This window comes from Cryptotermes secundus, unplaced genomic scaffold (assembly GCF_002891405.2).
Source record: "Cryptotermes secundus unplaced genomic scaffold, Csec_1.0 scaffold117, whole genome shotgun sequence".
Lineage (NCBI taxonomy): Eukaryota > Metazoa > Arthropoda > Insecta > Blattodea > Kalotermitidae > Cryptotermes > Cryptotermes secundus.
The window spans coordinates 2,115,691-2,129,585 of NW_019737981.1; the positions used below are offsets into that span (position 1 = coordinate 2,115,691).

General features: G+C 42.1%; 1 protein-coding gene across 3 annotated transcripts in view; it reads left to right on the plus strand.

Moving 5' to 3' along the window:
• Positions 1–11,790, plus strand: part of LOC111870546 (proton channel OtopLc) — a 44,929-nt gene extending 33,139 nt beyond the window's left edge. For all 3 annotated transcript variants that reach the window (XM_033753871.1, XM_023862913.2, XM_033753873.1), the window contains 7 exons: positions 356–523; positions 832–1,007; positions 4,145–4,364; positions 4,892–5,038; positions 7,475–7,694; positions 8,989–9,238; positions 10,292–11,790. In XM_033753871.1, the coding sequence (XP_033609762.1) occupies positions 356–523; positions 832–1,007; positions 4,145–4,364; positions 4,892–5,038; positions 7,475–7,694; positions 8,989–9,238; positions 10,292–10,606 (1,496 nt within the window). In that variant the 3' untranslated portion in view covers positions 10,607–11,790. The remainder of the gene's footprint in view (positions 1–355; positions 524–831; positions 1,008–4,144; positions 4,365–4,891; positions 5,039–7,474; positions 7,695–8,988; positions 9,239–10,291) is intronic.
• Positions 11,791–13,895: the final 2,105 nt, after the last annotated feature.

Genomic DNA, 13,895 nt, shown 5'->3' on the forward strand with positions numbered 1-13,895 from the left:
CTTATGCGCCAGCCGACATTTGTGCCCCAGGAAGATTCCTGGTACTCATTTCTGTTCGGGGCTGAGTCGAAACCAGGGCCATAGTGCGGCTGGAAGGATTAGGTATTTTGCAAAAATCCATCTCATCGGGACTCGAACTCGTGACCTTCCGGCTTGTAGCATAGTGCCTCAACAAACTATTCCACCGCATGTCCTTTCCAATTCTGGGATAATACTTAAAATTAGGCCACGAAGCTTTTCTTCCACGTCCTGCCTAACCCATTATTCACTAACCATTCTACCATTCGACGTTCTAAGACACAGTTCTCTGAAGAATACTTTAAGGATCAATCATTGTTCTTGGCGTACGCTGCAGATATTTCCATCAAGGACAGCGACATCGTGTGCCACGGCTCCTCCGACGGGAACCACCATCTTGCCATTCCCTTCCCCAGTAAATTGGCCGAGGATCCGCTGCCACACCACTACTGCTTCAGCAAGGGGAGGCATTCCGGCAGCTTCTATCTCAAAGTGGGAGCAGCAGGTCAGTGGTCAATCCAGAATCAGAACCGCCATCAGCCGGTATATTTGGCTACCAACAGGCTCGGGCAATGACACAGCCCACTGCGCCACATTTTTGTATTTAGTAACCCTTATGTTAGAGTTTTTGTTCCTCTGGTATTGTTCAACCACAGATGAAGGCACAGCCAACGCCGAAATGTCGTGTACTTTGCTTGTCGATAACAATATTTCCGTGATAACTGTAGATGTATATCACGTGACTACTGACTACTGCTTCCGAAACTCGCGACAGTTACTGCAAGATATTTGTTCAGATGTTTCATGTTTCAGGTTTTTGTTTCGGCCACCTTATCCACAGTGGCCTGATGCTAGGGTACCAGATAGTGTACCTGAGAGCAGAAGGACAAGAATTTTACAACTGTGCCAGCATTGCTACACTTCTTCTAGACGTACTGTACCCCGTGTATTCCTTCTTGCAACTGTTTTTTATATTTAAATATTCAAATGTAAGTGTTCATATTGGCTTCCACATTACACATATATCCAAATATTCACATATGATAACAATATACGTTAGCTTTCTCAATCTGCGTAGAATAATAACACAGTGAATGGTGTTGACATGCACCTTCTGGAAAACATCTTACATGTTTACATAAGCAGTCTCACTCCTCTGCTATAATGTGCCTGTATTTACATACTCTGTGTAAATTACGCGTTGAATGTCTGAGCATAAGTAACGTCCATACAGATATTTAGTAAAGTACTGCTACAAGAAACCAGTCTCTTCATTGTATTAAGATACAATCATGGTCATTTCACACTCCAAGTAATGACTGGGAACTACTGCTTTCTAAATTACATATTATACCCTAAGCTTATTAGAGGAATGTAACTGTTTCAGGGGTATTACTATTATTATTAATATTGGTATTTATCGACGGTTCGGAAGAATGTGCTGCCTTCATCTTCAGGGTAGAAAAGCACATATCTTCTGTTCCAAAGATAGATGCAACACGTCTTTCGACACATTGGTACACTTTTACAAGATTATACGGCTTTAAATCTAAGAAGACTGTATATTTACAGTCAACGCCATGAGAAATTCTAATCTCACAAAACTGAGAATACAGAGCGGTCCAAAAAAATGTACTCACTCTTTGATAGTCAATATCTTTGGAACAAAATAACATGTAGTTACAATTCTTGCGCGGAGAGAGAGGGAGTCATTGTATGTGTTCGAGGTGACCACCATCAGCGGCAAAACAGCGTCGATGCCGCCCAACTGCTGAGCGAACTCTGGCTGCCAGTGTGTCCGGTGTGATGGCTGCACACAACGCTTCGATGGTTTCTCGTAGCGCCTTCAGTGTAGCTGTCTTTTATCGATAAACTTCAACCTTCAAGGTTCTCCATAGGTAGAAGTCGAGATGTGTTAGGTCTGGAGACCATGGTGGGTACTCAATAGCACCTCTTCCACCTAACTATCGTCCAGGTAGAGTGTCATCTAAGTACGCCTTGACATCTCGATGGTAGTGAGGTGGAGCACCATCTTGTTGTAGGTAAAATCTTTCATCTCCAAACACCGAGTCACAGATTTTTACGGTGATCGTGTGAAGTGTTGCAACACCACAGCACTGGAAGCTGGACTTGTTACTATCCGTTGTCGCCCAGATCTTTGCTTATGCACATCATGAACAGTACCGTCGGCGTCAAATTTATCCCAAATACGGGCAATTGTTCGATGTGTTAGTGGCCGAGTTCCAAACTCATTCTGCCATTGTCGTCGTATGTCTTTAATGTTTTCGTACTTCCAGTACCACTTCAATACAGCCTTGCGTTGCTCAAAGAACAACCTTTCAGCCATTGTTGCTGCTGTCTTCTGCTCGCAGCGCGCACGCGGCACGACACTCACGTGACTCATGTGACCTTCGCCATCTGTTGAGAAAACATTACACTACACTACTGCCCAAGAATTGTAACTACATGTCATTTTGTTCCAAAGATACCGACTATCAAAGAGTGAGTACATTTTTTGGACCCTTCTGTATTTGATGGTATAACTTCAAAATTACCTGTCTTTTTAAAACGTGGACAATTTGGGAACGGAGGTAAGAGACAGAAATAATAATAATGGTACTCTTAGAAGGAGAACAAGGTTTAAATTCATGATGCCCTTTACTCAGAACCTTTAACCTACAATATTTTCCAAATTAAACTTCTAACTCCATGGATATGAGCCCTCCTTGAGAATCCGCAAGTCGCTCAGCTATTCATGAATTTCCCAACATGTTATGGAACACGAATGTTTATTACCGTGTTCACAAGAGTCTTCCTCTGGTCTTTCTATCAAAGATCCATTTTAATATTATCCTCCATCCTACGTCCTGATCTTTCTAGTGGTCTCTTTCCTTCTGGCTCTACCACAAAAATAAATTAAATACGTATCTCAATAAATTAATAAACAAACGTGCCTACAATTTTAGTGGGGAACACTTCATGAAAAGGTGGGGAGGGCAGGCGGTAGCGTAGTTGGTTGAGGCACTATGCTACAAGCCGGAAGGTCGCGGGTTCAAGTCGCGATGAGGTCATTGGATTCTTTTTCAATTAACCTAATCCTTCCAACCGCACTGTGGCCCTGGGGTCGACTCAGCCTCTAACAGATATGAGTACCAGGAATATTCTTGGAATATTCTTGGGGGTAAAGTTCGGCCAGCGCATAGGGCTGACAACTTTGCCGCCATATGTGAGCCGATTGTCTAGAAAATGTGGGAGCCTCAACATCTCACAACCCTACGGGCCTCCACGGCCTGTTACAGAGATACCTTTACTTCACTTACCTTCTTAAAAGTGACCACATGAAAGAAGTACAAGTGATGGGAATTGAGATGTGAACTAACGATTAACGAATCCACTGTTGCATCAGTAAGGCTGTAGACTTTTGTTCATGAAGTACATGACTTCGAATGTTAAGAGACATCCTTAGTCTCGCCATGACGGTACTTCACTTCCTTCCAAATTCTAAGCTACCGGGATACCCCATTTATGACCATTAACCCACATGACAGGGCGATCCGTGAACTTAGACTTGCAACATCTCCATATAACCCAAGAATTAGATTGCGCTGTTCGGAACTGTGACATTCTGTATTTATCGTAACACTCGTAAAAACTGCCAGGTTTTCCCAGCGATAAATGTGTATTACACAGAGTAGCACAATCTGAACAATCACGGCCGTGTAATCCTGAAAACTCCAACTAAACAACCACTCAGTAAGGATATGAAAAGGATTTAAGTAAGTGAGAATCATGCATGGAGTTGCTTGGTCAGTGCAAGTTGATTTCTACAATTCGATCAAGAAGCACCTGATAGGTTGGTACAACGGTAAAATTCTAGGCGTGTATCCAGCAGGTATTAGGTTCGAATTTTAGCTGAGACACCAGCTATGCTGAAGTCTTCGTAATTTTCTTCTGGGCCACGCAAATGCTGGGTTATTACCTCATTAGGCCAACCACTCTTCCTTCAAATCCTTGCCAATCCATTAATGATCCTACAGGCCATATACTCGTATTCTCCATATTGAAGCTGTGTCGTTAAATAAGCCGGTAAGAGACAAACAAAATAATCATGGCGCTTTATTCACAGGTGATCATCAACCGCTGCAAGGAGCTGGGAAGATTCGCTCTGATGCACTGCATTGCTTCCAGTTTGTGTTTCTGGATTTGGACAATTCTGAGGGAGACACTAGAGTCACTCAACTCCTACGCCAACCATGACGACTACAGCGCAGATGATGACGACGGCAGTGAAGAAACTGATTTGTTCGAGAACTCCGTCGCTCTTCCATTGACGGCGAATCAGAAAAGTAAGATCCGCTCTATTCTGGCTGTCGTATCGGATACGAGCTTGACCTTAGGCTCGTTCTTTACTTACGACAAATGAAATAAAGACATAATTATCCATTTCAGATGTACGTAATCAGGAGGAAGCTAAATTTTTGCGGTTAACTGCAAGGAAATTAAATAATGAAGAGTTTTACATTCCGTACTTTAATATTGTTAGTGAAAAAATTCCGCCTTCTATGTGTCTCAAGGATTTGTTACTGTGTTTACCGAATCCTGCAATTCGACCCTATCTTGATACAATGGAATACGGTCCACAACCTTATACCCTGTCTCCTAAGTTGCATCCGCGCCTGTCTTCCTTCGTGTTTCCTGGCTGAAATTTTATACTCCCTTTTTCTCTCCAGTGCGTAATACAAGTCTCAATCCACGCTCTGCATCTTTATTGAACCACTGTAATAAAATCTTGTGGAAAGTTTATGTATTACATTACGCAGTTCTCTCGATGTTATCTTGATGAGATGAGTAAGTATGCTCTTGTGTGTTACAGCTGGTGCAAGGAACTTGATCCAGTGCCTCAATCAGACTTCGTGGTGGGATAAGGGACAGTGCAGACCCCCAGATGGTCTTGCAATTATCGCTAGCCAGTTCTCACCTTACCTGTACCCATTTACTATCGAGTACAGCATTCTTGTGGGTGAGTCCCATACTATAAAGTTCTCAGGGAAATATTTGAAATTAGGAAGAATAAAGTGAGCAGTTTAGTGTAATTTATGACAGACTTCATGAATTTTATGGGTCCATATTGTTAGAGACCGAAGTACAAAGAGTTGTGATGGGATGGAGACGTAGCTACAATTGGGTATCCAAGGAATGCATTCAGAACCTTGGTGGAGAAGGCTGTTCGTAAAAGGCTACTTTGAAGATCGATGCGATTGGAGGAGAACATTAAGAAATATGAGGGAAAAGGTTCTGAGTGTGAGAAATGGTTGGAACCAATTCATGATCGTGTCCAGTATTTTTTTTATTGCTAGTGGGATGGGACTAAGTCCCTTGTACTGCGGCCACTTCTGGCCTATTGTACCAGCCCCAGATGATAGGTGAGGGTGCTTGTGGAGCAATTGGTGGAATGAAGATTGGCAGGGGAAACCGAAGTACTCGGAGAAAACCTGCCCCAGCGTCACTTTGTCCACCACAAATCCCACTTGACCATCCCCGGGATCGAACCCGGGCCGCCGCGGTGGGAAGCCAGCGACTAAACGCTTGAGCTATGGCGCGGCCCATCGTGTCCAGTAGCAGGCTCTGGTACAGGCAGTGGTGGACATTCGTATTATAGTACTACCAGAGACTAGATTAGTTACTTAGTCAGTCCTAAAATACTGCAAATCAGATTCCGAACAGTCAAGCAAACATTTCACGACTGCAGGCTGTGGGTTCACAGACATATAAACCCGAACCTATGTATAATTAGGTCTACTCAATAATGTTTCTAGATTTATTTTAGTAGGCTTTTACAACGGAATCGGATCTGTACAGTCGTTGATAGGAAGAGTAACAGTGACACAATGAGAATAAGGGGGAAATAAATTTAGGTAACGTATTTAAAAATTGCCGATGAAGACCATGATAAAATCAGGGCAGGGAGTTTGTGTGCAGGAAATCGAATTCGGAGACCTCCAGAATACGAGACGCGAACACTGATGACTCAGTAGCTACGTTCCGTGACTTTTAGAATTAGGAAACTGAAATCTTACAAAGGAATTCCGTGTCACGGGGAGCAGACGCTGTTTCGTGCTGCTGTTCTTTGGTGATATTTAGTTTTAAATACATAAATAAATAAATGACAACAACAGAAGGTTGTTTAAGATCTGCAACAGCCTGCCTTAATTGATCCTAACTTAATTCTTATAAGTAAATATTACACAATTCTTGTTACTTCAAGAGGAAACTTGAAGACTTGGGTAAACTGGTACTTCACACCGAATATATCCAGAATAAAGCGCCAAAAACTTAACCTGAAATTTCTGGACCAAAAATAAAATTGGGCATATTATTCGAATAAAGCCATGAAGTCCGGTACAGAGACCGAAATTCAAACCAGGGAGGTTTACTCCCAAAACAGAACCACGAAAAGCCTCATATATACAGAACAGTCATGCAGAATCTGAAGACACATAGGTAAGTATATAAGGGCGTTATATCCAAGAAGATATGGCTCCTTACAGTATAAAGAGTTTCATAATCTACCGGATACTTTCAAAATAAAGCCACGACGAATAGTGGTCATTACAGTCAGTTTCAGTGTCCAGGTTTTAACCGGATACATCCAGAATCGAACTAACAGAGAGGTAGACTGGTCAGTACCGGCTGTCATAACTGGCATTTTTCATGGTCAGATACCAGAACATTAGTAAGCAACAAATAGTTAACATTCATTGTACAGAGATATTTAAGCAGCACTAATACCAACCGATGTTACTCACACACACAGAATACATTAGCAACGTTACCCTTGTGTCTAAGCGACACGATGGCGTGCACAGGAAGTTCAGGCAAAGTTTCAGTCATTGCTCACACAAACACGAAGTGGAAATGGGCGGTAAATTTCATGGTCTGGGCGGATCAGCGAAATCCACATACACGAGGGGTGGACATGCCCCGAAATCCGATATATACAAAGCGGCGAAGGAAAATATTTTTACCTTGAATGGGTTCGAATATCTGTCGTTTAGTCTCTTAGTGACTGGGGTGTACTGTACTAAAGTACTAAATGGTTCGAGTCATTACCGCTGACACTTCGTCATAACCACTTGTTCCTACAGTCTTTCAAATTAAGTACAAGTATTGATAGTTAGAAAATAGGAAAGCACTAACTAGTATTATAACCTATATTCAAATTGTGTGGGCATATTACCTAAAGAATAACATTGGAAAATCTCAGTAAGAATTGGTAGTTTACGAATCGAAATTCAGACACTGTAACTCCCAAATACAAGAACGAGAAAACCTAGTCAGGAGTACCAATTTTCCAACGAATACTAAAGAAAAGACAAAGAAATATTTATTCGAGATTCACATGAGGCACCACTTAAATGAAATAATTTTATTCGCGTCTGTATGGTTGCCTTTGCAGTGGGCATTCTGTTCATCATCTGGCAGAACATCGGCAAATGCGCGCAAGACCATAGCAGCATCTCTACCACGTGCCCGGTCACCGGGGCAGATGGGGAGCACAGTAACTTGGTGATCCACGCTGACTGCCACTCTGCCAACAAGGGGCTGTTCGCCGGCCTCATTGTGCTGGTCGGCTCCATTGTCAGCATCATTCTCTTCTGCATCGCCATGGCCGACAAGTAGGTACCGTAGTTGCAAGCCATGTCTAGGTCAGACAGGCTCAAGTGCACGAAATGATCCGAAATTACCGTGCTATAGGAAAGTGTCTTGGAGTATTTCATGGTGTCACCCCCATCACTTGCCTACGGGGACTCGTTCATCAGGATAGACAGTTTCCGCAGAGACATCTAGAATACGAAGCAATAATAACCATTTCGTGGCGATGTCCGGTCGCCACTTTATAAAAAGCAACAAAAATCTTAAGTATTCCTCTATTTCCTTCCCTCCTTCATGGTCAGGCTCATTTACGCGTCGACCAATGACGCCGTACAGCGATCGTTTGTTGCATTACATAGTTGCTAAGCAACGAAAGGAAGATGGACACAAATCGCTTTCGAGTAATAAATGACTTACAATCATTTCCAAAGATGGAAATAAAGGAAAAGGGCGCTCAAAAAGTATTTTATATAGGAATAGTAATGAATATTCGGGTTCCCTAGAAGGCAATGAATTTCTTGGTCAGCTAAGTGACTATTAATTTCTCAAGGGCACCACTGCTTGGTATTAGAACATACGAGCCATGATTATGAATAATTCTACAACGCTGGGCCTTCCGTGAGAAGTTTAGACTCAGCCGCTTAAGAAATTCCAGTTTTAAGGAATGTGGGCACAGGAGGTCATTAACGGACCCTATCCTGAGCTAGATTATTCTAATCCAATTCACTACTATGACACTAATTTTAATATTATTCTGCCGTCTAAGTCTAGACCTCTTCACTTTAGATTCTCAGCGGAAGGGACTCAATTCTCAGCAATTTTTCTCCCGCATGCATGCTAACGTGTCTCGTTTATCTAATCTTCCATGATACGAGTACATTCATTCATCTGTAATCTGTCAAGACGACAGGTCCACAGTCTCTTCCAAAACAGTTTCTCCACTTGATGCGATCTAGAGCTTTCTCCTTCAAATGAAAATATCCTCTTCTGTCCCCAAGGTCATCCAGCATCTTCTTACGTCTTCTACCTCGTCTTATGGTCACTTCTATCCGCCCCTCTGTCTTTCCTTCGATAACTTCTTTTAGAAGGCAGTTACTGCGTAAGATATGACCAATTCAATTAGCCTTCCGTTTTCTAATTTCGATAATATAACATGAAAAATACAAATTATGAAGAACCTTGTCAGGAAATCATTGGTTTTGCATCTTTATTCACCTATTTAATGTGAAATCTATGTACATGGCAATTCGCAGGACCAGTGATCCTAATCTTGAGAAACACTGGTGTATTCAGTATGAAACGTCCACATTGTTGCAGCGAGTTCGTCAGTATGGGTCTGACAGTGAATGCCATCTCGGAGCTGATCCTCTTACTACTCATGACAGTTGCTGTTATACTTGCGTACCGGAAACTCACCCAGCTGGACGTCAACAGCCATCCGATATCCTTACTGGACGACTTGTTGCTGTTCATCTGCATACCTGCGTTCTTCCTGTATGGAATCTTCTGCATCGTGCCCGCCATACTCAAGAACAACGGGCTCTCAATAGCAATTACTTTGCTACAGGTAGGAGACAACCCTTCGGAGTCCTATCCTAGAGTTGGTCTTGCGGGCTGTTACTTCCAGCGGTGCCATTCGAAGTTAAATTGTCTCTTCCCATTGATTCTTTGTTTATTTAACGACGTTTTCTTAATCCCAGGCGTTATAAATCGCAAACTTGAAAACAATAAAGAAAGAAGCGATCGTAGGTCTTTTAAAGTTCTGTCCCAGAATTTCTCCGGTCTAGAGAACCGAAATTATCTGCCGCGGTGTTTCGTTGCGCTGACCACGACATCCTCTATCCGCTAAATTTGGCACTAACTTCGCAGACAAGCGGGGTTCACTCGGTCGGTATAGTTCGCTTGCGGACTAAAGCCACTGAGTTAAGTCCCAGAATCTCCGTGGAGGGCTGAGGAAAATCGTTAAAACCCACAGTCAGGCTACCAGGACTCTGAGTCGAGACTCGAACCCGGAGTCTTCCGAAATAAGAAGCATGCGTTCTAACTTCTCAACAACAAAGCTAATGGACTGCAAGCCTATATCTAGGAGTACTATTTCCTTGGAATGAGAGACTAAGTTTCACATTTACATGAGTGACTCAATGTCGCTGTGTACGTTTCATCACATGTGTCATGCATCAGCCATTTCATGAGCTGTCACTGACTAATGCAATTACCAACATCAAATAATCAGCATTATCCAATGGCACTTTTCACAGAAACGCCCTCAATCTGTGAAGAGTTCTGACTTCCGTGATATAAAAGCCGTATAGTCCTTTGAAAATCAACCAAAGTTTCAGGAGGAACAGGTCGCTTCTGTGTTTAGGGTCCAAGAATAAGACAAGAAAAAACAATATGAATCAGGCAGAAAGCAGAGCTTGGTGTCCCTGAAAATGGAGGAGAATGTTCAATGGACTACATGTCATTCCTGGAAGACAGAACTCTTCATGACCACCGACACTCAATGTGTATGTTCTCAAACGTGTGCGAGGAAATAAGTTAAGACACGCACAAGAGATTTAACATTACACACTTGCCCCATGCATGAGCCATCACCAATCGGTGCAATTCCTGCCTTCAGGTGATACAGGTTCTACTCCAGACGCCATTCATCATTGACGGTTTGCGGCGTTGCAGCAACACACGGCAGCTGCGTTTTGCGAAGCCAGGTCGGGAGTTGGTGACGTTTCTCGTGGTCTGCAATGTTGCTATGTGGATCACGGAGACCTTCGAGATAAAGTCTTACGACAGGAGAGACGACCGCTATGAAGTGTACGGCAAAGTTCTGTGGACAATGCTGAGTCACATGACAGTACCTCTCACCATGTTCTATAGATTCCATTCATCTGTCTGTCTGGTTGACATTTGGAAGTCGGCCTATGAACGAGGCGAGTGACAGCACAAGAAGTCTATATACTGCATACTCGTACTTCTCAGTAATCTGACAAATGTTTTCTAGATCTCACTTTTCTCTCTGGATATAGGTAAATAAATTGGTTGAGCCACTTAACACTGTCATCTCGAATAGTTCCTTCATTTCTTCTGCATAAGGAAACTCTTCGGACAAGATTTGCACGGTGGCAAGATGGACATATGATGTGTGAAACGGATTATTTGTGTCATACATTTCTTACAATAAATCATGGACAACTTCACTTCTTTAAAGGATCTTGATTTTTCACTCCTACAAATGTTGTAGAGCAAATAAATAAGAATCCAGCGCCCATAAACTGAGCACCAATCCGTTGAACCGTTAGTGTGAAAACGCGACTAAAGTACAAAGTGGAGCAGAGGGAACGCATGTTTTTCACATAAGACTAATTTTGTTGATTCTGAAGGTAAAACCTTTTTTAATCACACAAAAAGACGGTATTTAACGCATTTTTAATTTACATTACGTACGGAAAATAATGTCAGTCAGATGACGTCCTTCTTGCTGGACACATATTTGGAGCCTCTCCTCAAAATTCTGCAACACATTCTCCAACATGTCTTCCGGCACAGCTACGATTTCTTGACGAATGGAAAGTTTCAGCTCCTGGATCGTTCGTGGTTTGTTCGTGTACTCTCATGCCTTTAGGTGTCCCCACAAAAAAAAAAAAATCACAAACCGATAGATCAGGGGAGCGTGATTTGTGCCGCGCGCCTCAGTTCTCCAAATTCTATAAAGCAGTAGACGGAAAGCTTCAATCTTGTATTTTGTGTCAAGATATCACACAGATGGTTCTTCAGAAATGTACTGAAATCATGGTCGTTGGATTCTTGTTGATATGTTCTGCAGTTTTTGTGGGAGTGACTGGATCAAATTCAGTTTTAAGAAGGTGAAGCTGACCTTGATGTCTGATAAGAAACGCATGACACAAATAGTCTGTTTCACCTATCGTATATCTTCCTTGAAACCACGGAAATCTTGTTTGAAGCATTTCCCGATGCGATGGATAATAAAGGAATTATTCCAGGCAATAATGTTAAGCGGCCCACTCTGAATATCGAAACATGATTCTGAATTTACATTTTATAAAACTCGTATGTCAAGATTTATTTCGAATTCTCAAAGGCACTATGCTACAAGTCTGAAGGTCGCGGGTTCAAATACCGATGAGGTCATTGGATTTTATTCAATTGAGCTAATCCTTCCGGCCGCACTATGGCCCTGGGGTTCACTCAGCCTCTAACAGAAATGAGTACCCGGAATTAATTAAATAATTTTCCTGGGGAGTAAAGCGCGGCCGGCGCGTAAGGCTGACAAGCTTACCGCCATCTTTGAGCCGATTGTCTAGATAATGTGGGACCCTCAACGTCTCACAACCCTATGGGCCTTCACGGGCTGGTACAGGGATAGCTTTACTTTACTTACTTAAACTTACGGTCTGAATTCTGAATCCGAACGACCCGATGGCCAGTGCACATAAGAACACTGGTAGGAATGAAGTACATCTTGCAGGTATGGACTACAGCTGCGAAAGGCTCTCATATTATCTCTCGGAATTACCTCAACGGATATAACAAAGTAACATCAACTCTATGTCTAGAGGATTGACTGGGCTCAGAATATGGCCCAGTGTCCGATATGTGAGAACACGGCATTAGGACTTCAGCTTACATGAGAGGCTGGGAATTCCTTTTAAAGGGTTCTCATGATGGTTTATAACATTCAGAATAGCTGGATTTTTGGACTTTATCCATCACCCGGTATTCTAGAAACTAGAAAACACAGTGTTTCGGAAACTGGATCTGTTTCCGTCCTCAGGTGAGGGGGGAGAAAACACCTAATCTATTGGGTCCCTTAGGTAGGCCGCACACCGGCATGCATCAAGACATGTAACAGTCAAGACACGATGTCTGCGACATGACGCAAAGAAAGGAGCACAGTTGGAACGAATGAGATTATGAAAACCGCCGCACACCGGTCTGAGTCATGATGCTGACGTCAGCTTCATGCTGACGAATCACGAATGAAGCAAGACTGCGTATTTTGACTCATGTCTTGATGCTTGTCTTGACGCAGTTGCTGTGCGGCCGCCCGTAGGGTCAGTGGATTGAGGTTAGTTCTTTGTAAGGGACCCACAAGAATAGGTATCTTCACCCCCTCCGGATGACGGGCACAGTCCAAAAAAAAAAAACAGTAATTCTGGGGAGTTTCTTGACCAGCTGGGCGAATATCGGATTTTCAAGAAAGGCTCTGCTCTAAGGGACTACTTGGTGAAAGTGTTAAGGAAATCCTGTATTTAAACACAGCACCATGAATATACAGTAAGAGCGATATATTACATGAGTGTCTGGTATTTCACTTACATAAATTCTGACTAAAATCTAAATAAATAACATCTGTATACGAAATGGCAACACAGCATGCAAAACAAAACTGACAACCATATGAAATATTTATTTAATTACGACGATGATGAAGTGCATATGGGTATAAAAATTTACCTCAGTTTCTTGTGTAAACATTTATGAATAATGTTTAAGATTTCCCACCTATGCTCGCAAACCCCTGACGAGACAAATATTGCCACTTGTATGTTAAAAGCATTCTCAAATATACATGTATTTATGTTGATATTTATATGTGCATATACATAAGAGCATAGTGACTTCGTACTGACTACACTTGAATTCAACATTCGGTCCATCGATTTCGAATAAGGAAGAAATTATATAAGGAACATTTTCAAAACATAATTTAAACCACGTTTTCTACTCTCATTCACAAGATTGTGCAGAGCATCCTAGCGCAGCAGAGAAGGAAAGTAACAAAAAATTACATTTACGCTATTCAACCACTGCTTTGGACAACTGCTCTAGAGATCATTACTTTAGTTTCTTGTCCTCTAACACCCTACTTCATAGGTTCGTTCGTCGAGTTATTAGAATTCTAAATGTGACAGCCTAATCTGCTACAATACTAATATTTTTAAAATGGTAAGGTCCGTTTTCACAAATTTAGAGAACATCTTCTTGAAACGACTTTTCATTATCAGAAAATTGAATACCATCCTATAAAATGTAAAGCTATAAAAGATTTTCCGAAAACGGACTTCCATTATTTAAAGACAGTCCTTCTGAGGCGGTGTTTCATTTTCAGAAATGTATGAATTTCTTTATAAAACGGCCGGTATTTGCCAAAATCATACAAGAGTTTCCTTCGAAATCGATATTTCGTTGTTCGAAGAACTTCCGCG